This window comes from Schistocerca americana, chromosome 4 (genome assembly GCF_021461395.2).
Source record: "Schistocerca americana isolate TAMUIC-IGC-003095 chromosome 4, iqSchAmer2.1, whole genome shotgun sequence".
In the NCBI taxonomy this organism is placed as follows: domain Eukaryota; kingdom Metazoa; phylum Arthropoda; class Insecta; order Orthoptera; family Acrididae; genus Schistocerca; species Schistocerca americana.
In genome coordinates, this window is record NC_060122.1 from 853,416,926 (window position 1) to 853,442,119 (window position 25,194).

General features: G+C 42.0%; 1 protein-coding gene across 3 annotated transcripts in view; it reads left to right on the forward strand.

The window, feature by feature from the left end:
• LOC124612887 (sodium/potassium/calcium exchanger 3-like) overlaps window positions 1-25,194 on the forward strand; it is a 269,335-nt gene that overhangs the window by 176,975 nt on the left and 67,166 nt on the right. For all 3 annotated transcript variants that reach the window (XM_047141341.1, XM_047141338.1, XM_047141340.1), the window contains 2 exons: window positions 2,409-2,501; window positions 17,877-17,957. In XM_047141341.1, the coding sequence (XP_046997297.1) occupies window positions 2,409-2,501; window positions 17,877-17,957 (174 nt within the window). The remainder of the gene's footprint in view (window positions 1-2,408; window positions 2,502-17,876; window positions 17,958-25,194) is intronic.

Below are 25,194 nucleotides of genomic sequence, written 5' to 3' on the forward strand. Positions count from 1 at the left end.
TGTGTCCCAGGGAAGTGTGCTGGGAATCTTGCTGCTCATATTGTATGTTAATGACCTTGCAGACAATATTTATAGTATCTCATATGGTTCACAGATTAGGCATTTATGTACAATGAACTACTGTCTAGAAGAAACTGTACAAATATTCAGTCAGATCTTGATAAGATTTCAAAGTGCTGCAAAGATTTACAATTTGCTTTAATGTTCAGAAATGTAAAATTATGACTACACATAACAAAACAAAAATGTAGTATCCTGTGGTTAGAATATCAATGAGTCACAATTGGAAGCGGCCAACTTATACAAATATCTGGCTGTAAAACTTTGTAGGGGTATGAAATAGAATGACCACATAGGCTCAGTTGGGGGTAAAGCTGGTGATAGACTTCATTTTAACGGTAGAATAGTGGGGAAGTGCAATCAGTCTACAAAGGAGACTGCAAATCACTCGTGTGACCCCACCCAGAATTTTATTCAAATGTGTGGGACCTTCAACAGACAGGGCTATCACGGGATATAAGTGGATACAAATAAGGGCAGCAAAAATGGTCACAGGTTTGTTTGGCCCATGGGAGAGTGTCACAAAGATGAAACAACTAAAGTGGCAGGCATTTCAAGATAGATGCAAACCATCCCACAAAAATGTACAAGGTGTACAACTTTACTTCCACCGTTTTTTCCCCAACATTTGAGGCTTTAATGAAACAAATTGGTTACACATGTATCATTCAAAGTATTTTCCATCACTGGCCACTACTTTCTCCCTTCTTTTGGGTAGTGTATGAATCCCACATCGAAAAAATTGTTCAGCTTTCAAAGCAATCAACGACTCGATTCAATTTGTGACTTCTTCATGAGATTGGAAGTGTTAGTCAGCCAGGTCATGTGCCATTGATCTAAACAGGTAATAACCAGAGGGAGCAATGTCTGGAGAATATGGCAGGTGGGTAGGACTTCCCATTTTAATGTTTCCAAGTAGATTTTGATCTCTTTTGCAATGCGGGGTTGAGCACTGTCGTGCTACAAAATCACTTTATCATGCCTCTCACTGTATTGCGGCCGTTTGTCTTTTAACGCTCTGCTGAGATGCATTAATTGCATCAGATAATGAACACATGTGATTGTTTCACTTGGTTTTAACATCTCATAGTACACGACGCCAAGCTGGTCCACCAAATGCAGAGCATAATCTTGGAGCCGTGAATATTCGGTTTGGCCGTCAGTATAGAAGCATGACCGGGATATCACCACGATTTTTTGCATGTATGGTTATCATATAGAACCCATTTTTCCTTCCTGGTCACAGTGCAATGTGGAAATCCCTTCCATTTTTGCCTCTGAAGCAACTGTTCACAAACACACAAATGCTGTTCATCATCTCTTGGTTTCAGCTCACACGGGACCCAAGTTCCTTCTTTCTGAATCATGCTCATAGCCTTGAGATATTTTGAAATGAGTTGCTGTGTCACTCCCACTAATCATGCCAATTCTTCTAAAGTTTGATGCAAGTCATCACTCAGCAATGTCTCCAATTCTGCTTCTTCGGAAACATTCTCTCTTCCACCACTGTACCGGTCTACTAATTTAAAATCACTGTTCTTGAAGTGTTGAAACCACTCAGGACACATTATTTCACTAATAGTGTCCTTACCATATGTACTTGAGAACATTCGATGAGACTCAGCCGCTGTTTCCTTCATACTGAAACACAACAGTAACACCTCCTGCAAATGACAAGAATTAGGCTCTTAAACTGACATTTTTAATCAAGAACAACTTTATGATACAGACATAAATTGACTAATGTTTGAATGAGGTTATGTTGACTGAGGTCCAAGCTAACTGCCTGATGTCTGCGATCTGTTTCTTTCAACCGTTACTTACCGTCGGCAAACGGCAGAAGCAATGTTGTACACCTTGTATTTAGAAAGTTTCAGTGAAGAATCTAGGAATATATCACAGCTGCCTATATATCGCTTCCACAGGGGTCATGAAGACAAGATTAGTCTAATTACAGCATGTACAGAGGTGTTTACACAGTCATTCTTACCACAGTGCATATGTGAATGGAACAGGAAAAAGCCCTAGTTACTGATACAGTGGGACATGTCCTTTACCATGCACTGCCATTGCTTGCTGAATATAGATGTAGTTGTAAAATATTGGCATATATTTTTATTTTGTAATTTATATTGTAGAAAAATGTGTCTATTATTGAAGGAATGTTGTAAATTCAAGAACAATGTGAAGCTAATTTCATGTGAAACTGGTGAGGTTTATGGGGAAACATATCTTATAAAATATTGATGCACCATTTATGTATCTAATCATTCATGCACAAACTGGTCTGGCAGTATGTTATATGTTAATAATGAAATGAAAAGCTAATTGTTAAAATTTCTCCACAGGTCTGTGCTGCATTGGACGGAAAATTAGTTGCTGCAACACAAAGCCAAGCAGATCACTCTATGATGGCATAGATGATTCTGCCTCTGAAACAGGTTCTTACTAATATTTCTGGCAAGAATTATGCCTAAATTTTAGCATTTGATAGAGTAAATCTGCAAGAAGTCTGCTCTTTAGCATGTAAATACTTTAAATTTAAAGGAGACCATTCACCAAAAAGCAGAATCATTGAGTTGTCAATAGGCACACACAAAAGGAAGAAAACTTGCTAGCTTTCAGATTTTATTCTTCATCGGGCTAGAGTATGTGAATTGAGAATTGATGGTAGTACAGAGGAATGGGAAACTATTAGGTGCAGGGACAGTGGGTTACCTGAGATTGAAGCCAGGACAATTATGGGAGCAGAGGGTATATTGCAAGGATAGCTCCCATTTGTGTAGTTCAGAGAAGCTGCTGCTGCTGGTGGTGGTGGTGGTGGTGGTGGTGGTGATGGTGGTGGTGGTGGTGGTGGTCGAGGGAAGGATCTAAAAGGCTCAGGTTGAGAGCAGCCATTGAAATTGAGCATATTCTGCTCAGCTGCATGTTGTGCCACCAGGTGGTCAACTTTGTTCTCAACAACAGTTTGGCAGTGGCCAGTTGATCCCTCTCATGCAGCCTATGAGGACTCCCTTGCCCAGTAGGATCAGGGCCTCACAAACACGTTCACGGACTGGCAATGTCCCTCGAACATAGTCCACAAACAGATTTTCCATGTAGTACCCCCAAATACCCCCAATCCTCCCACCACCCCCAAGAATCAGCTACAAATGAGAGCCTCCCTCATCAGCCAGTATCATCCTGGAATGGAACAACTGAACCAGATGCTTCACCAGGCTGTAATCGTGCCCTAAAATGAGCGACATCCTATCCGAGATACTTCCCACCCCTCCTAAAGTGGTGTTCTCTTTGACACTCCAAACCCCAACCCCTTGCCACAAGGATCATATCCCTGTGGAAGATGCAGGTGCAAAACCTGCCCTGTCCACCCACTCACTCTTCCTATTCCACTCCTGTCACAGGGTTATCTTACCCCATCAGGGGCCGAGCCACCTGTGAAGGCAGCCATGTCATTAACCAACTCTGCTGCAATCATTACACAGCTTTTTATATTGGTATGACTAGCAACAAGCCACCCAAGAGGATGAACAGCCACCACTAAACTGTGGCCAAGAAGAAAGTAGACTACCCTGTGGCACAACATGCAGCTGAACATAACGTGATTGATTTCCACAGGTGCTTCACTACCCGAGCCATCTGGATCCTCCCCTCCACTACTAGCTTTTATGAACTGCACAGATGGGAGTTGTCCTTACAACACATTCTCTGCCCCCACAATTATTCCAGCCTAAGCCTGCACACACACACTTCCCCACACCCTTCACGCAACAGTTTCCAACCCCCTCTGTCTTGTCATCTACTCATATCACACAGTCTTTGTTTCCCATCCTCTGCCAATGCAGCCATCAGTCTATCTCCCGCCCCTCTCCTTTTTTTCTCTTTTTTTTCCCTCCTCCCTGCCCCACAACCTCCTGATGCTGTGCCTGTTAGCATTCTAGTCCCTGCACACTCTGTCAGAGACCATTCATCTCTCTCCCAATGCATACAGTACTATACCTTCCCCTTCCCTGCTCCCTCTAGATTACTGCTTGCATCTCACATGACAGCTGCATTCTGGCCCAATGCATGAGGTGAGCTTAATTTTGTGTATGAATGGTGTGTTTTTTTCTTTTGCTGATGAAGGCTGTGGCCAAAAGGTTTATGTGGGTGTCTTTTAATTGTGCCTGTATGCAACTTAATGTGTCTTCTTTACAGTAAGTAGTAATCTATCTTTTCCTACATTGTTGATATTCCTACCTGGAGTTTCTATTGTTTGAATTTTATGATAATTGCTCTTTCAGTATCCTGCTGTGATTTTTCTCTTGAACTGTATGCCTCTGTACTTTCTATTATATTTAAGAAATGATTATTAAATATATTTGCTAGCTGTGATTCATTATTTACATCCTTTCCATTCAGTCCAATAGTGATGTTATCCTGTTCTGTGGCTGGTTGTCCTATCTCTCATTTCACTGCATTCCCTATAGCCTGAAGTCTGTTGTCAGAATTACCAACCTCTGTCAGTATGTGCATTTCCTTGATTTTTTAATAACTTTTCTTAGTAATTTTGAGTAGTGTTTGTAGTGTGCAACTACTGCAGTATCTCTACTTGTTCTTGCCAACAGATAACGTTTCCCTTTTCCTTTCATAAGTTGCTTTAATCCCTCTAGTGATCCATGGTTCTTTACATAGCTGTTTAATGTCCTTTGTGATTAGCTTATGATCAGCTTACATGGAAAACTATTTTCAAATAATGATATGAATTTCTCACATAACATATTAGTTCTGTGTTAGCATTTGATTCATCATAAAGATCATGTCAGGTCATCTCTTGTAAACTAATCTTAAACGCATTTGTTCTGTAGTCGTTAATTATTCTAACTTGTTTCCACTGAGGAGTATCCGTACTGTAAGGCACAATGTTATTTATCCTAACTAACTGCGCATCATAATCAGAGAGAACATTTGTCACTGGGTACATAGCTATTTTCTCTTTTTGAGCTTCACATTATCAGTTAGGGTCCTACTGTCTTTATCCAATTGTACTTAAGTAATTCAACCAGTGTATTTACTGCTCTCTTTTACTCGGCCCCTGAGTGGAGGATGCTGGGAGTGGAAGCCTGCGGTCGGCTGCTGAGGCCAGCCCCGCTTCCTCCTCCCAGGGGAGTCAGCTTGCAGCTTATAAAAGGAGTGAACATGTAATAGGTTGCTGCATTGCTGTAGTGACACGAAAGTTGATGGTGAGTCGCTATAAGGACTAGGTACAGCCTCTTCACTCACATTTGTAAATGATATTAACAATCACTATGTCTGACACCACACACAGATCAACACAGTATTCACGATGGCTACTGATTGTTACACAGCTAACGTGGAGCCATGTAAAAAGTGCATGATCAGTAGTCAGGAGATTCAGACTCAAATCCTTTATTTTCTGTTCACCACCTGAGGTGGATTAGGCATTTTGCATTGATAGCATATGACATTTTCCTTCAATACCTTAGAATTAAATGAGCATTACATATTCCAAATACAATCTAGAAATGATAGGATAAACAATAAAATAATAAATATACTGAAGCACCAAAGAAATGGGTACAGTCATGCGATTCAGATACAGAGATATGTAAACAGGCAGAATATGGCGCTGCAGTCAGCAGTGCCTATATAAGACAATAAGTGTCTAGTGCATTTGTTAGATTGGTTACTGCTGCTACAACGGCAGGTTATCGAGACTTAAGTGAGTTTGAATATGGTATTATAGTCAGTGCATGAGTGATGGCCCACAGCATCTCTGAGGTAGCGATGAAGTGGGGATTTTCCTGTACGACGATTTCATGAGTGTCCAGTGAATATCAGGTATCCGGTAAAACATTAAATCTACAACACCGCTGTGGCCAGAAAAAGATCTTGCAAGAATGGGACCAATAATGACTGAATAGAACCGTTCAACATGACACAAGTGCAACCCTTCCCCAAATAGCTGCGATTTCAATGCTGGGCACCAACAAATGTCCGCATGCGAACGATTCAACAAAATGTCATCGATATGGACTTTAGGAGCTGAAGGCCCACTCGTGTACCCTTGATGACTACACGACACAATGATTTATGCCTCAACTGGACCCGTCAACACTGACATTGGACTGTTGATGACCGGAAACATGTTGCTGGTCGGACGAGTCTCGTTTCAAACTATCGAGTGGGTGGATATGTATGAGTATGGAGACAATCTCATGAATCCATGGACCCTGCATGTGAGCTGGTGAAGGTTCTGGTGTGGGGCATGTGGAGTTGAAGCTATATGGGACCCTTGATACATCTAGTTATGACTGTGACAGGTGACTTGTACATACGCACCCTGTCTGATCACCTGCATCCATTCATGTCCTTTGTGCATTCCGATGGACTTGGGCAATTCCAGCAGGACAATGTGACACCCCATACATCCAGAATTGCTACCAGAGTGGCTCCAGGAACACTCTTATAGTTTAAACACTTCCAATGGCCATGTCTACACCGTCGTACTCTTACAGATTTGTGGACAGCCCTGCAGTATTCGTGGTGTCAGTTCCCTCCAGCATTACTTCAGACATTATTGCAGTCCATGCCATGTCGTGTTGCAGCACTTCTGCATGCTCGCAGGGGCCCTAAACAATATTAGGCAAGTGTACCAGTTTCTTTGGCTCTCCAGCGTAAATACAGTCAGTGGTGCGACATAATGAAAATCTTAAAAATTAATGTCAACTGATTTTAGACTCATGAATTCAATTGTATCATAAAAAGTTTTAATAAGCAAAATGCTTAATAACTTGCTTCTGAAGCTAGTTGTGTGAGCTGACCAAGCAAAATATGGAAGCTTATTAAATATTCTTAAGCCATTGGTTAGATGGGAATTCCCTGTACTTACCAGCCTGCGCCTTGGTACATATAATTTTATTTTGAATCAAGTGTTACAGTGCTGTATGTTTTCACTCATTTTGAAATCTGCTACACTGTTTTCATGTACAGTCCCATGACACATATGTAGAGATTAATGACTGTTAATATGTGGAACTGTATAAACAATGGCCGGCAGTGTTCTGATCTCACCAGCATGACTCATTGCCCTTCCCACCTTCTGTTGAAGTTTTAGAATTTCACTGATGTGAGGAGAATGCCACCAAATCAGCAGTCCATACTCTTTATGTGTGACTGAAAGAGTCCAAAATAAATAACTCTTAAATATTCTTTTGTTACTAAGCCTCTCAGGTTCCACAATAAACAAGTCTCTTGAGATAATTTTGTGCCAGTGTGGTTGATGTGTGTTTTCTGTGTTAACTTAGAGTCTACATGAATTCCTAGAATTTTAACCACCTTCACCTCTACCTCTTTTGACAATTCTAGTATAATCTTCTGGTTTTCAACAGGTCTGCATAGCAGTGTATTTGATGAGAACCAATTTAGTGCTGCTTCAATGCCATCTGGTATTATATATTGCAGAACTAATGTGTTCTCATGCTCAGCTAGCAAATTTGTGTCCTCAGCATAACAAGTAACAGTATTAAGAACACAGTGGAAGAAATCATTGACTGCAATTATGAAAAAGAAGGGCCCAAGGACAGAATGTTATGGGATTCCTGATTTAACTTCTTGCACATGTGGGTGCCTGTTTCTGACAGATACAAACTGTTTGCTATTGGTTAGGTATGGTACAATTACTGCCAGTGCAGAGCCTTGTGCACCATATAATTTGAGTTTAGCAAGTAAGATATCATGAGAAATACAGCCAAATGCCTTACTTAAATCACACAAAAGAAGTGAAGCTTTATTTTTATTCTCAAAGGCTGTTATTGCTTCATTCACAATTGAGAGAACAGCAGTAGTTGTACTTCTTCCCTTGTGGAAGCCAAATTTACATTTAGAAAGGAGATTATGTGACTCAAAGTAGTTGTTTAGCGGGTTATAAATAAGAGATTCAAATATTTGGGAGAAAATAGGAATTATAGTAAGTAGGCAGTAATTTTTTAAATTGCCTTGTCCCATTTTTTGTACTTTGGAATAACTTTTGATATTTTTAGTTTTGTAGGAAATACTCCAAACTCTAGACACCTGTTAAAAAGAAAGGTTAATGGTTCACTAATTATATGCACTGTTTTTCTAATTATGTAATTGGATAACCAGGAATAGTCAGTTAGTTAGTTAGTTAGTTATATTGGTCAATCTCGTGGTAACTGTTATGATGTGGAACATGTCCATTGTAATCTACCCCTCCTTCACATCATTTGTTGATTGTCGCTGACATAATTAACTCTTTTAATAAACTTTGAGAGAATTAAAGATTTACAATAAACTTTTTACTTATCTTCTTTCTTGTAGTTGGCTGCAGTTCTTCATGTTTTGGGGGCTGATTCTTGAAACTGAAATTTTTGATATTGTGTGTTCTCATGGTTCTAATTGATGTAAATAATGCTGAAGTATTGACTGAGTAGTAATTCCTATTTCTGTAATTTTTATTCTTTCACATTTTCCTATGTCACACTGTCTTTACAATTTATATCTAAAAACAAAGATGATGTGACTTACCAAATGAAAGTGCTGGCAGGTCGACAGACACACAAACAAACACAAACATACACACAAAATTCAAGCTTTCGCAACAAACTTTACAATTTCCACTTCAAAACCAAAAATTACATTGTTATTGCCAAAAACAAAAACTCATCCAGTCACAACAGAAGTATGCCCACTACTAATCCACTCTGTGTGTGGTACTAACAATATTCCAAAGAGCTTACAAATTTTCTTGACAAGTGAACCTCCACCAATTTATATCATTATTCTATAAATGAATCCAGTAATAAATTTAATAATTAGTGTCAGGTTGTGTAATTAATAATAGGAATTTCAAGTGTGCCAGATATTTCATAATTTCAAATATTTCTAAAAAAAGGTAATTTTAACTATACATACAGAGCTAGTACATATCAATTGTAAAAATGAAAATAAAGTAATTTATTTTTATGTATTATAGCCTGAAATATACATTATGTACAAAATCATGTGAAATTCTTTTAGAAAAACAGCTGAGATAATATTACCCTGTTTAAAAAGTTGCAATTATCTTTGGTATCGCCTACGTTTGTTGAGGAAAAGTAATGTTAGAGAGGAATGTCCGTTTACACTATACACTTGGAGTTTGAGAACTTTGTTACCACTTATGTAATTTCAGTGGGTGTGTTTGTCCTCCATTTAAAGCCGCAGTTCCCATGTTGGTGTTCCTTAATAGATCAGTTGAAAAAACATAAGCTTTAACCAGGCGAAGAGCTATGTTATGTTCATGAAATGTGTAATGCTCTTGTACAACAACTTTCCATGCAGCTTTGCACTTATTTGGAGCATGTTCTGTGTACCTTCCACGCACTGCACTTTTTGGCGTTCAAGCTCACTTATGTAAGTTCTCTTAATTTGAGATAAGCTTTGTACAGTTCATCCTTCTGCTCAGTTCCATATTTAGGAGAAGTTTTATACAGGGTGTATATAAAGTCCGTGAACACTTTCAGTTATTTATTGCATGAGAACCAAACATGGTACAGATATCATACATATGTCATTTTGAAGAGAAACCCTCAAAGTTTTATTTCATGTATGCCGCCACAGCGTAATTCAGTAATTTGCTGATAGTCAGTGCTAGTCACAAACATGGCAAGTTCAGGTGAGGAGCGAGCTTCAAGCTTTCTGTGTTTTGGTGTTCTGACAAAAACCCATCATCATGAATTTGTTGTGCTGATGGTAAATGGCCTTCCTTGTTGGTGACTTCTTATTGAACTTGGTTCTAAACATCCGCTGAACAGCTGTAACACTCTTCTTGTTGTCAGACACCAACACACAGAAAGCTCACACTGCACCTGAACTTGCCATGTTTGCAACTAGCGTTGACTATCGGCAAATTACCAAACTACGCTGTGGCAGCTCACGTGGAAAAAAAATTTTCAGGGTTTCTCTTCAAGATGACATATGTATGATACATGTACAAATTTTTGGTTCTTGTGCAATAAATAATTGAGAATGTTCTCAGACTTTATGTACACCCTGTACATATTGTACAAGGATAACTTATTTTGCTTAATATTGGTAAGGTCACCTGTGCAACACTTAATGTCCTTCTTTATGGTTTGCTTTTATGGCTGATTTTTATAAGAGCAGAACAAGTAGGCCACTGTTTTGGTTGGCAGGGGAGCCAACACCGTGTTACTAGAAGGAGGCCAAAAGGCACGCGTTTAAGCTCACGCAGGCTGGCGTGAGGTCTGGAACTGGACAAAGAAATTAGAATTTAGAAAAACGGACGTAGCTGGTGGAATACTTAACTTTAATCCGTTAATGAAGAAGGTTGGTGTTGCCGGTACATGATTCACACTATCAATGGTAACTGATAATAGTGCCTTGCTAGATTGTAGCAAATGACGTAGCTGAAGGCTATGTTAAACTATTGTCTCGGCAAATGAGAGCGTATTTTGTCAGTGAACCATCGCTAGCAAAGTCGGTTGTACAACTGGGGCGAGTGCTAGGAAGTCTCTCTAGACTAGACCTGCCGTGTGGCGGCACTCGGTCAGCAATCACTGATAGTGGCGACACGCGGGTCCGACGTATACTCACGGACCGCGGCCAATTTAAAGGCTACCACCTAGCAAGTGTGGTGTCTGGCGGTGACACCACAGCCACAAATCCAAATAAATTTTAAAGAAGTTCCCAAAATCAGTTTCAGTTTCATTTATTCCCATTTGATACTGGTATACACAGTCCCACATAATATTTCAGAGTTTCTGAATAATATAGTTTACTGTTTCTTCCTTCTGCCCTCTAACCCATTGTAATCCTCCCCCTCCTTCCTAACTCCTGCTATTGTCCACAATAAGAAAAGTCTTTCCTGAAGATTTGAGAGCAGTAAGATTACAATAATGCTAAGTAAACTAAAAAGTTGGCTCCAGTTCTTCTTGCCTAAGAGTCTGATCCTTGAAGCTGAAATTTTCACATTTTAGGTCCTCATGGCTGAACTGACCTAAATAATTTTGAAGATTGTTGCTGCAGGATTTTCGTTTCTACATTAGTATATTTTGTCATATTTTAGTATATCACACACATTAACAAAGCTGAAATTACATTGTTCACCCAAAATACAAAAATACGACTGATCACATCAGAGGCATGCTTACTACTCTTCACACTGTGGTGATAATGATATTCCAAAGGGCTCACAGTTTTTGTTGGCAAATAAATTTCTATTAATTTCAATTATTATTTCTTAAATGAATCTAGAAATAAATATAATAAACAGTACTAGATTGTGTAGTTAATAATAGAAATTTTAAGTATGCCAAATAATTCTTAATTTCAAATGTTTCTAAAAAAATAATTTTAACTGTGCAGTAGCCACCAGAAAGATCGTGGGAGGCGCACATCGGCACGGCGCGTCACGGACGGTAGTTGCTGCAAGTAAAGTCCCGTCCAGCAGAGGCCACGCAAGAATTCGGCCGCGCCCTCTGCCGGCAGAACAACAACAACAACTCAGGCAGCACGGGCCGTGCCCAGTCAGTTCACATCGGGCATGCCTGGCAGACAGTTCCCGGTATACACTATATGAAGTGCGGCAGGAAACGTGAACCATGTTACTACACAACTGGCGACGAGTAGGGTCATCCTTTCGCGTGTTGCGTCGTTGTTCCAGTTTCGCAGCTTATCTACGGCACGGAGGATTCAGTATGGGTTTTGGCTGAGCAGCAGACGGAGCTCATGGCAACCACGAAACAAGTGCTTCCGGCGTTGCTCTCCGCGCAGTCTGCTCCAGTGCCGTTCCCTCCTCCCTTTCCCCCCTATGACGAGACGGCAGAGGATTGGGACGCATACAAACATCGCTTTTGGCAGCATTTCCAGGCCTTTCATGTTGCCGATGCGGAGGTATGTCGTGCTCTTTTGTTGTCTTGGATATCTCCCTCGCTGCATCAAGTTTTGCGGCAGCTCACGCCGTTGCAGGAACCCTCGTCCTTGTCTTTTGACGCATTGTGTTCATTGCTGCCTTTATATTATCGCCGCCGCACACATGTTGTGGCAGCTAGGGTCGAGTTCTATCAATGCAAGCAGCAGCCCCATCAGTCTTACCGGGCTTGGGCCGCTACCCTGCACGGTATTAGTCGCAAATGTCATTTTGTCACGGAGCAGTCGCAAGAGTCGTACGCCCACGTTATGGTACGCTACGTCATTGTTCGTTCGGCCTCTGATAGGGAGGTCCGGCAACGGGCCCTGCAGTTGGAAGACCCTTCCCTCGAGGAAGTCCTGTCCATTGCTCAATCGTATGAAGTCTCTCACGCCGCAGGTCAACAGCTGGAAGCGTGGTGTGACGTCACGGTGGTGCAGAGCAGTGCGGCTGCATCCACTGCGTCTGGGGTGGACGACGTGCGAGCGGTACAATCCGGCCGTTACGGCCACTCCCGCACGGCGCGTAAACAGAGTTCCGGCCGCCGGCCCCTGTTACCCTCCTGTGCGTCGTGCTATATACATCATGATCAGTCAGAGTGACCCCAGCGTTGGGCCGTTTGTCACAAATGTAATAAAAAAGGACACATTGCTAAAGTTTGCCACTCAGCCTCAAAAGAATTGAAGGAAGCAGGTACAGAGGACATGGACGTTGACATTCAGGAAGTTTCATTGGGCCATGCTCCCAACGCATCAGCCCACAAACTCTTTACCGAGGTGTCGGTTCAGTTGAACCGATTACACCTGCAAGTAGATATGGGTGCAGCAGTTTCCTTGTTGAATGCACAAACTTACTCCGACCTTGGATCGCCCCCATTGGCACCAGTTTACCGGCGTCTATGCGGCTATGGTAAACAGTTCATTCCCCTACTGGGTCAATTCACTAACGACGTTACTTACAAATCAGTCACTCGGCCTCTTACTTTTATTGTTGTCAGTGATGTGAACTCCGCTAACCTTTTTGGATTCGATGCCTTTCAAGCTTTCGGTTTATCTATCGCAGACACCATACAGTTGGTCTCCGACGACATTCCCTATCAATCATTTGAATCTTTGATCTCTGACTTTCAGGATATCTTTGAGCAGGGCCTGGGACGTGTTTTAGACTTTGAAGCTCACTTAACGTTGAAGGTGTCGGCTCGCCCGTGTTTTCTATGCGCGAGGCAGATCCCATTGGCTCTCCGCCCTCAGGTAAAAGCAGAGCTCCACCGGCTGACAGCCCTCGGGGTCGTTCTTCCCATTTCTTCTAGTGAGTGGGCTTCGCCCCTCTTTATTGTCAGGACACCCTCGGAAAATTACGTCTTTTTGGCGATTTCAAGGCCACCATTAATTCCCAATTGGTGGTGGACACCTATCCCTTGCCTCGTTCTGATGAATTGTTCTCCGTCATTGCGGGAGGCCGATATTTTTCGAAAATCTATCTTTTGGAGGCTTATCATCAGGTACCACTTGATGAGGACTCCAAACGACTGGCGGTCGTCAACACCCCATTTGGCCTTTACCAATACCAGTGGTTGGCCTTCGGAATATCCAGTGCCCCGGCGATATTTCAGCATTATCTTGAGCATGTCACATCGACAATCTCTCATTGTATTCATTACCTGGACGACATAATTGTCACAGGCCACAGCACGAAGGAACACTTGCACAACCTTCGAACCCTCTTTCTCAAATTCAGGTCTGTGGGCCTGCGTAAGTCGAACTTCTTTCAACCGTCCATTGAGTATGTGGGCTACACCATCTCTCGGCACGACGTCCAGCTGCTACAAAGTTTGGTCCAAGGTATCGTCGACCTTCTGCAGCCCACTTCACTGAAGGAGTTACAAGCTTTTTTAGTCAAGATTGCCTATTACCACCGGTTCATTCCCAGGGTTTCCACCATAGCCCGCCCCCTGTACTGCCTTCTGCGCAAGGGTGTTCCTTTTGATTGGTCGCCGGCATGTGAGCGAGCGTTCACCTTGTTGAAGGGCCTCCTCATGTCAGCGCCTTGTTTGGCTACTTTTGACCCCAATAAGCCGTTAGTTCTCGCTACAGATGCTTTGCAGTATGGGATGCTGGCAGTCCTGGTCCATCGCAATGTGGATGGCTCTGAGCAGCCACTGGCATTTGCGTCTAAAACTCTTAGTCCCGTGCAGGCCCATTACTCCTAGGTGGAAAAAGAGGCTATGGCCATTGTCTATGCTGTTACCAAGTTTCACCCTTTCTTGTATGGCACGAAGTTTCAGTTAATCATTGACCATAAGCCATTAATATCGTTATTTGGCCCTGCCTCTCAGATCCCGGATAGAGCAGCCCACAGACTGCAGTGCTGGGCCTTGTTCCTCTCTAAGTACCATTATGACATTCATTTTCACACTACCGGACAGCATGCCAACGCCGACGCTCTTTCCCGTCTTCTGGTGGGCGCGGATCCTAAGTTCGATTGGGAGGAGATTATGTGTTTTCATTTGGATGTGGCGTCCCGCCAAGCGGTTGATGGCTTCCCTATCACTAGCTCTAGAGTCGCCAGGGAAACGGCAGCTGACCCGGTTCTCCGGCAAGTAGTTCGCCTCGTTCAGCAGGGGCGGTCGTCCCAACCTCCAGGCTGGGCCTAGGACCCTCTTCGTAATTATTTTGTTCTACAAGACCGCCTCTCAGTCTTGGAAGATGTTCTCCTTCTGGCTACCGATGATACAGCTCCTCGTGTGGTTGTTCCTGCAAGTTTGTGAAGGGAGGTCCTGACGTTATTACATGAGGGGCACTGGGGTGTTTCCCATACTAAAACCTTGGCTTGCAGACATGTGTACTGGCCCGGTATTGACAGAGAAATTGAGCACTTGGTGGCCACCTGTTCCCAGTGTGCGAGCCAACAGGCGTCTCCCAGGTCAGCGTTCTCTTCATGGCCACCTGCAACCCAGGCATGGGAACATGTTCACATAGATTTTGCCGGCCCGTTTCTCAATGGCTTTTGGCTCATTGTCATTGATGCTTATTCCCGATTCCCATATGTGGTTCACTGCTCCTCAACCGCTTCAGAAGTTGCAACCCAGGCACTAGCAAAAATCTTTTCTGTGGAAGGTCTGCCAGTCACTCTGGTATCGGACAGTGGACCTCAGTTTATTTCGCAGACGTTCCAGGATTTTTGTAGGCGCTTCAGTATTCGGCACATTTGCTCTCCCCCCTTTCATCCACAATCGAATGGGGAAGCCGAGCACATGGTGTGCACATTTATGACACAGATGAAAAAGTATGTGCACGAATTTCCTGTGGTGGAGGCATTGACGTTTTTCCTGACGGCATACCGGACCACACTGGTGGGAGAATGCAGGCCCGCAGAGCTCCTCCTCCACGGGCGCCAACCTAGGACTCTGCTGCACCTCCTCTGGCCTGGTCCTCGCCAGTCTTTGCAAAACGGGGTACCCGGCTTTCCACCGGGTATGTCGGTCTGGGCACGTGGGTTTGGTCGGAATCCACATTGGATACCGGCAGTGGTCCTGCGTCGCAATGGCCACCGGCTCTATACCTTGCAGGCAGGAGACCGTGAGGTACGTCATCACCAAAATCACCTACATCTGCGTTTGGGCACCCACCCTCCAACACCTCGGGTGCCGGCTTCCCCATTGCCAGCACCTGTGTTGTTTTCTCAGGGGACGCTTCCGCCCCTCCCACCTGTGACTCCGCCACACTGCGATGGTTCTCAGCCTTGGCAGCCTCCAGTAGCGCCAGCACCGGCATCGCCATTGTTAGAGATGCCCCAGTGAGAGCAGGCCCCCCTCGCATGCCCAGTTTCCCAGGAGGCTGGTTCACCTGTGGTCGTCCCTTCCCCATCGTCCCCACCACTGGGTCTCGCCCCTCCCGAGGTGGACCGGGATCTGGAGTACGACGGCTTGTCGCCTGTTCTGTCCCGGGTTCCGGTGGTGGGACGACAGGGGCCTCTTTGTGTGGGTCACTTCCAACTGTATTCGAAGGTTCCGGCTCGAGGGTTGGCAGATCCCCCTGATTCCAGCCTTCCAATGGACATGGAGGTCATCGCTACTGCACGATGCTCTGCCTTCCGACGCAGTGGATCACAGTGGCTTCACCCCCCAAAGGAGGAGTGCAGTAGCCACCAGAAAGATCGTGGGAGGCGCACATCAGCACAGCACGTCATGGACAGTAGTTGCTGCAAGAAAAAGTCCCGTCCACCAGAGGGCATGCAAGAATTCGGCCACGCCCTCTGGCGGCAGAACAACAACAACTCAGACAGCACAGGCCGTGCCCAGTCAGTTTACATCGGGCATGCCTGGCAGACAGTTCCTGGTATACACTATGTGAAGTGTGACGGAAAACGTGAATCGTGTTACTACAAACTGTAGATTCAGAGCTAGCACTCATTGATTGTATCATCGGAAATAAAGTAATTCCTTTTCATAAATTTTAGCTTGAAATATAACATACTGTGTATAAAGTTATATGGAAGTTTTCAGAAAAGAAGCTGAGATAATATTGATTTGCCCAAAATTCAAAAAATAACACTTGTTTTAACAACTACTGTCGAGGAAAAGTGATGATAGAGGAGGATGTCCCATTACACCATGTCACCTTTTCCTTAGCATTGGCACCTGTGTTAGAGGGGAGTCCATCAGTTTTGTTGTGGTTACATCCAAGGAGTATTGGATCATGGTCTGCAAGTGCCCCACCAACTATACTGATAGTGTACAAATCCCTTTCAAAGTTGTTACCTATACATGCTCCATCATGCGTGGCATTTCTGTTGCTGCAATATACAGGATGAGTCAAAAAGGACTTTACAGTTTTTGAATGATATAGAAACTGATCATGTAATCACAGTTATGACCACATCATCTAATAAATCATGTAATAAACGGTCACCTCTCAGATCATTTAGGCCAAACACTAATGTTAAAATGTAATACCAAATTCAAACCAAGAAAAATGTACGAGCACAGGTGAATATTATCTGCAAACAACATTGCAATGTTAGGACACAATTTAAGCCAGGAATCATGGGAATCAGTTATGACTACCATTGGGGTCAACAACAAATGGAATATGTTCACAGCAATTATGACAGAGCACTTAAATAGAGATGTGCTGTTAAAAAAAGTAAGTAGACAGAAAAATCAACCTTCAAAATGAAAACCTGTGCCATTATATTTTGAAACAAAAGATCTGAAAGAAAAAATGGAAAACATGAATACCTTACACAGACTGACTAACTCAGAGTTACATAAAGAACTCTACACCATCCAGATCCCTCCCCACAGTACCAGCTTGCCTGAACTGGGTGAACGAGAATTGTCCTTACAACACATCCTTTCTTCCTGCAGTTCTCTTGGCCCCAGTCTCTGCTACCCCCCTGCCCCACACCAACCTCCCCCATGCACTAGACCCCTGATTTGTCTCATCCTGAACCCATGCCTTCTTCTCCCCAGGCTACCCCTTCCTCTGCTCTATCACCCTCTCTCTGTTCTGTCACCGTCATTGTCCTAGTGTGGTGTATGAACTCACCAGCACCAGTGTCCATGTTGCATCCCTATCCCATGCTTCTGCTGCATCTCTCCTTCTGCTCAGAGGTGGTTTTGATGTCAGCACAGTAATGCAAGTCAAGTGTATGCTTACTTCATGGACTGTTTTTCCTTCTGTGGCTTTTTGATTATATGTGAGTGTGACTGTGTACTCAAGCTTGAAATGGAATTGTCTGAAAGTTAGCAAAGTTCTCAGTTTTGGATGACTCAACACATCTACTGTTTAATGAGGTGTTACCTTAACTCCATGGGTAGCAACATATTTACAAACTACAAACAAGGAATAATGCCGTAACACTACTTAATTTTTTTTTTCAGACACACTTTGCGGTGCAGAGCAAGAGGCAGTTGAATCAGCAACTGCAGAAGACATAACGCTGAACAAAGAAATAGCCCCATGTAAGTTATTAACTGTCTTTGTTCACTAACACACATGTTTAAACTGTACACTAATGATATATTTGGAAAAAAGTATATGGCACTGTTTTAATCATATCAGTCTTTCACATGTCTTATATAATACTGCAATTCTTATATTCACCATTTAGTATTTTCATACCACATACAACCAACACTTGCTGTCATATGGACCTCAATTCTTCTTGTATTACAGTATTTATCTTCTGATACTGTGACTGTCAAAGATTTTAATTACCGTGAGGGTAAAGTGAAAATACTCAGCACGGCACAGAGATGGTTTTGGTGTCAGCACAGTAATGCGAGTGAAGTATCTACTTGCTCCATGGAATGTTTTTTCTTATGTGGCTTTTTGATACACATGTTTAGTGTGGACTGGAACACTGTACAATCATAAAATACCTTTCTTACATTTTATCACTAATAGAAATTCGTGACAATTGATAATTATACAGGGTGATCAAAAAGTCAGTATAAATTTGAAAACTTAATAAACCACGGAATAAAGTAGATACAGAGGTAAAAATTGACACACTTGCTTGGAATGACATGGGGTTTTATAAGAACAAAAAAAAAAAAAAGTTCACAAAATGTCCAACGGATGGCGCTGGACAGTAAAACGTCAGTGACTGCGCATGACAAACATGCATAAAAGGATCTGTAATGAGAGAGAGAATCAGATGCACCAGCAGTTGCAGCATGTTGACATTACCTGAAAAGGCGCTTTTAGTGAAGCTGTATTATCAGAATGGGGAATGTGCTAGTTCAGCATTACGATCCTATCGCCATAGGAAGGGGATTCGAAAGGGTGAAGGTCCATTGACAAATGCAGCTGTGGCGTGAATGATTTCGAAGTTCGAAGCCACAGGTTGTTTAGATGATAGACCCCATAGTGGCCGACTGAGCACAAGGTGTAATGCTGCTGAGACAGTTCAGGAAGAAATGGAGACTGTAGCGGGTTCGTCTATGCACCGGGAAGTCAGCACTCGTCCAGTCGCACGTCGCACCGGCATTCCATACACTACTGTTTGGTTGGCACTTAGTCTTACCCTCCGATGCTATCCGTACAAAATACATCGGCATCATGAACTGGTACCTGGCGATTTAGTGAAGCGGAGGGGATTTATGGTGTGGGCGTTTCAAAAGATGGCAGAAGATGACGATTAGTTGAGTAATGTGTTGTGGACTGACGAAGCTCATTTCATGCTCCAAGGGTCTGTCAATGCCCACAACCACAGGATTTGGGCTACCGAAAATCTTAGAACTGTCGTGGAAACTACATTGCATGACGAGAAAGTCACGGTATGGGTTGGATTTACCACATCTACCGTTATTGGGCCTTTTTTCTTCGAGAAAATGCATGATTCTGGTTTTGTAACTGCTACCGTGACGGGTGAGAGGTACGCCAATATATTACAGAATCGCATCATCCCCAGCCTGGCTGATAAACACCTGCTGGAATGTACTATGTTTATGCAGGATGGCACTCCACCCCACATTGCTAGATGCGTGAAAGATCTCTTGTGCGCATCGTGTGGTGATGATCATGTGCTCAGCCACCATGTCATGCTTGGCCTCCCAGGTCCCCAGACCTCAGTCTGTATGATTATTGGCTTTGGAGTTACCTGAAGTCGCAAGTGTATCATGATTGACCGACATCTCTAGGGATGCTGAAAGACAACATCCGACGCCAATGACTCACCATAACTCTGGACGTGCTTTACAGTGCTGTTCACAGCATTATTCTTTGACTACAGCTATTGTTGAGGAATGATGGTGGACATGTTGAGCATTTCCTGTAAATAACATCATCTTTGCTTTGTCTTACTTTGTTATGCTAATTATTGCTATTCTGATCAGATGAAGCGCCATCTGTCAGACATTTTTTAAATTTGTATTTTTTTGGTTCTAATAAAACCCCATGTCATTCCAAGCATGTGTGTCATTTTGTACCTCTCTATCTACATTATTCCGTGATTTATTCAGTTCTCAAATTTATTCTGCCTTCTTGATCACCCGGAACATAGAAATTGCTAGCAGGCCACTACAGAAGTAGAAAAGTCACACATGTAGCACAATACCAGTGATAATGTATAAGAAACAGCAGGCTAGTTATTGACATTACCATATTATATTGTAGCTGATAAATTACTTTCTCAGAGAATAGGTGTGTGACTAACCATAGATTCAGTGTTCATTTGAAGGTTTGTTCTGATAAATCTTGTACAGTTTATGGAAGCTTATTAAATAATTTGTGCTGTGTGAGTCCATAGTTGCTACATGATCTGGACAGTCTGCAGTATGGAGTATAAATGCATCTATTGCTTCTTGTGTAGTAACAAGTACATTTCCTCTGCATTTTGCTTCTGGTAGATTCCTTTTTGTGTAAATTAAAACATAGTACTCTTACAAGATTTTATGTATATGCTTTTTGCTTCACAAAGCACAGTTTCACAATGTGCCTTGTATGAAGAGCCAATAATTACACTAATAGCTTTCTTTTGTGGTGTTAAGATGTCATGCACACATCTAGAGTTTCCCCATAAAATTATACTGCATAAAGTTATTCTCTGGAAAAATGAAAAATAAGATGTTCTAAAACTTATTTCAGGTACACAGTTCACAAGTCATGTTAACGAATAAGCTGCTCTCAATAACTTACCACTAATATATTGCACATGTTGGCCCCAGGATAATTTATCATCTAAATATACCCATAAAGACTTAACATAGCATTGATCTTCTGATGGAAGATAAAAATCCCACTTCCCAAGAGATAAGTGAGATTTTAGCCACATATGTAATAGCTCTCTGCAGTAGGGTATTTTCCCAGATAGACTGAAGTATGCCATTGTTAAACCACTGCATAAAAAAGGGGATATGTCTGATGTCAACAACTACTGCCCAATCTCTCTTCCGATTGCCTTATCCAAAATTATTTGAAAAAGTAATGTATTGTACAGTAGATTCACACCTTTGTAAAAATAAAGTTTTAACAAAATGTCAGTTTGGTTTCCAGAAAGGTTTTTCAACGTAAAATGCTATATATACTTTCACAAATGAAATATTAAATGCTCTGAGTAACCGGAAGTCACCCATTGGGATTTACTGTGATTTTTCAAAGGCTTTTGATTGTGTAAATCATGGAATACTTCTAGATAAGCTCAAGTACTGTGGTATGAATGGCACAGTGCTCAAATGGTTTAAATCATACCTAACTGGAAGAGTGCAGAAAGTTGAAATAAGCAGTTCACATAATATGCAAAAAACTCGTGATTTCTCAAACTGGGGAACAATCAAGAATGGGGTGCCGCAAGGTTCGGTCTTGGGTCCTCTGCTGTTCTTAATATATATTAATGACTTGCCATTCTGTATTCACGAAGATGCGAAGCTGGTACTTTTTGCCGATGATACAAGTATAGCTATCACACCCAACAGACAAGAAATAACTGATGAAATTGTAAACAATATTTTTCAGAAAATCATTAAGTGGTTCTCTGCAAATGGGCTCTCATTAAACTTTGACAAAACACAGTATATACAGTTCCACACAGTAAATGGAATGACACCATTAACAAATATAGACTTCGATCAGAAATCGGTAGCTAAGGTAGAATATTCAAAATTTCTAGGTGTATGCATTGATGAGGGGTTGAACTGGAAAAAACACACTGAAGATCTGCTGAAACATTTGAGTTCAGCTACTTATACTATTAGGGTCACTGCAAATTTTGGCGATATACATCTCAGTAAATTAGCTTACCATGCCTATTTTCATTCTCTGCTTTCATATGGCATCATATTCTGGGGTAATTCATCATTGAGTAAAAGAGTGTTCATTTCACAAAAGCATGTAATCAGAATAATTGCTGGACCTCATCCCAGATCATCCTGCAGACACTTATTCACTGTAGCCTCACAATATTCACTTATGAAATTTGTTATTAACAATCCGAACGAATTCAAAAGTAATAGCAGTGTACATGGCTACAACACTAGGAGAAAGGATGATCTTCACTACTCAAGGTTAAATCTAACTTTGGCTCAGAAGGGCATAAATTATGCTGTCACAAAAGCCTTTGGTCACTTACCTAATAGCATCAAAAGTCTGACAGATAGCCATATAGCATTTAAAAGGAAATTAAAAGAATTTCTGAATGGCAACTCCTTCTACTCATTAGATGAATTTTTGGATATAGTAAGTGGGTAATTTCCCCACCCCCCACCCCAAAAAAAAAGTGTCATGTAATATTTTGTGTAATGTAATATCTTGTATAGACACCTTTTATTAACCTGACATGTTCCACATCATTACGAAGTGTCGTATTCAAGATCTATGGAACAAGTATTAATCTAATCTAATCTGTCTTTTAAACTGAAAACCACCTGCTGTGTTTTGTTTTCATTCAGCAAGAATAAATTTGCTTTTAACCAATAGGATGCTTGAGCAGTTTTCCCTGTCACGCAAGTTTTAAGATTACTGAAATCATTACTACTGTGAAGGAAGGATGTATTATCTGCACCTAGAATTGTACTGGACTTAATAAATCATGCCAAGCCATTAATCATGTTTAAGAGCAGGATATTGTTAATTGATTTATAGTCTTTGGAATGGCTGTGTACTGATAATGTTGTGCGTAAAATAAGTTACTTTGATAGGTTAATGAGCTTAAGATAAACATATTATGGCATGTACATGTGGATTAGTAATTGCTCTCTGCAAGTAACTAAAAGTATGGCGATCTGTTGAAAGAACGAATACTATTTACGAAATAAGAGAGGAAGCATGGAATAAACCATGTTCCTGTAACGAAACAGCAAGAAAAGGCATGAGTTGTGCAAAGTGTAAGAGGAAATTGCACTACTTAAGTGTAAATGCAACGAATAGAGTGAAAAACTGGAAATGCAGTGATTGCTTTTGTACTGAATGTGACGTTTTGGACGAAATCAAAGCAGACCCGTTAAAAATGTGTGTGTGCGAAAAGTTAAAGAACGAACTCAGAATACTAAGAAAGGAACTTAAGTATTGGAAAATAATTACATGTGTACTAACAATCGAACTACAGAAGCGAGAATCGGCCAAGAAAGAAATGTGTAAAAACTACAGATTTGAGACGTCCAACATAAAGCATGATTCACAACACAGCGCGCATACCACAACACAAAATGCAGTTTGAAGAGGAAAGCAATCTAAGGGTGCAGCAATGAAAATGCAGACCTTTGCTCCTGAGAGTCAGTTAGTGAGTAGGAGACCCAAAATATTCGTTGCCTCTGATAGCCATAGCAGAGACTGTGCAAGGAACATTTTAAACTTAGCTTCAGATAAATATGATGTTGAAGGGAAGATGATACCAGGTTCCCCCACTAGTGCAATATTTTAAAAAATGCAGTGACGTGCATAAGCTGACAAATGAAGATTTCGCAGTTATTTGGGCAGAGGCTAATAATGTAGCAAAGAAAGAAGCCAGCTTGGCAATTCATTCACTACATAAAGCCTTGTCAGCATTACAAAATACAAATGTGATTGTAGTTGGTGTACCACACAGGCATGACCTGCCTGAATGGCCTTGTGTAAACCAAGAAATTCAATCCACAAATGGGGAGAGGGGGGGGGGGGGGGGGAGTAGTGAAAGGCTTCCATAACACTTGTTTTATTAATACTCCTAGTAACAAGGAGCTATATACAGCACATGGACAGCACTTAAATGCAACTGATAAAGAACTAATTGCCACAAGAATTTGTGAATCAGTGGAAACAAACAGGGAAATGTACAAAACAGCAATATAACTTCAGCCTCGGATATAGAATCATTGTGAATTGCTACCGACACAACTCCAGCACAAATAACAACAGAATCCTTAAAAGTGAATTCTGTGTGTGTGGAGAGGACAATTACTCAAGAAATAAACATACCCAAGAGAGCAGTACAAAAGTTAGAAGAAGCAGAAAATGATGTAGGAAAGAAGACACCATATAAGAAGAGAGACCTACTTTCAAAAAGAAGAATAGCAATTCAAGCTCAAGGAGTGAGAATGCCAACAGGTGGAATATGGCAGTCAACCTGAAGAAAGAAATCACAACCAAGGGACCAGGATTTTTGGTGGGATCAGCGGTGGTTTCACAGAAGAAAGCAGTTAACAAAGTGAGTCGTCAGTTGGATGAACAGGTATATGACTATCATAACACAGATGATCACAGTGCATCAAGATTAAAGACATTAACTGAACCTACAACTTCAAATATAGAGTCAAATTGCTCCCAGAGGAATACTGCCAGAGACAAACTACTCACTTTTTTTACAAGTTAGCATACGTTGTACTAGAAATAAGATTTTAGCATTAGAACATACACTACTGGCCATTAAAATTGCTACACCAAGAAGAAATGCAGATGATAAATGGGTATTCATTGGACAAATATATTATACTAGAACTGACATGTGATTACATTTTCACGCAATTTTGGTGCATAGATCCTGAGAAATCAGTACCCGGAAGAACCACCTCTGGCCGTCATAACGGCCTTGATATGCCTGGGTATTGAGTCAAACACAGCTTGGATGGCGTGTACAGGTACAGCTGCCCATGCAGCTTCAACACGATACCACAGTTCATCAGGAGTAGTGACTGGCGTATTGTGATGAGCCAGTTTCTCGGCCACCATTGACCAGATGTTTTCAATTGGTGAGAGATCTGGAGAATGTGCTGGCCAGAGCAGCAGTCGAACATTTTCTGTGTCCAGAAAGGCCCATACAGGACCTCAACATGTGGTCATGCATTATCCTGCTGAAATGTAGGGTTTCGCAGGGATCGAATGAAGGGTGTAGCCATGGGTCGTAACACATCTGAAATGTAACGTCCACTGTTCAAAGTACTGTCAATGCGAAGAAGAGGTGACCGAGACGTGTAACCAATGGCACCCCATACCATCACCGGGTGATACGCCAGTATGGCGATGACGAATACATGCTTCCAATATGCATTCACCGCGATGTCGCCAAACACGGATGCGAGCATCATGATGCTGTAAACAGAACCTGGATTCATCCGAAAAAATTATGTTTTGCCATTCGTGCACCCAGGTTCATCATTGAGTAGACCATCACAGGCGCTGCTGTCTGTGACGCAGCATCAAGGGTAACCACAGGCATGGTCTCTGAGCTGATAGTCCATGCTGCTGCAAACGTTGTCGAACTGTTCGTGCAGATGGCTTTTGTCT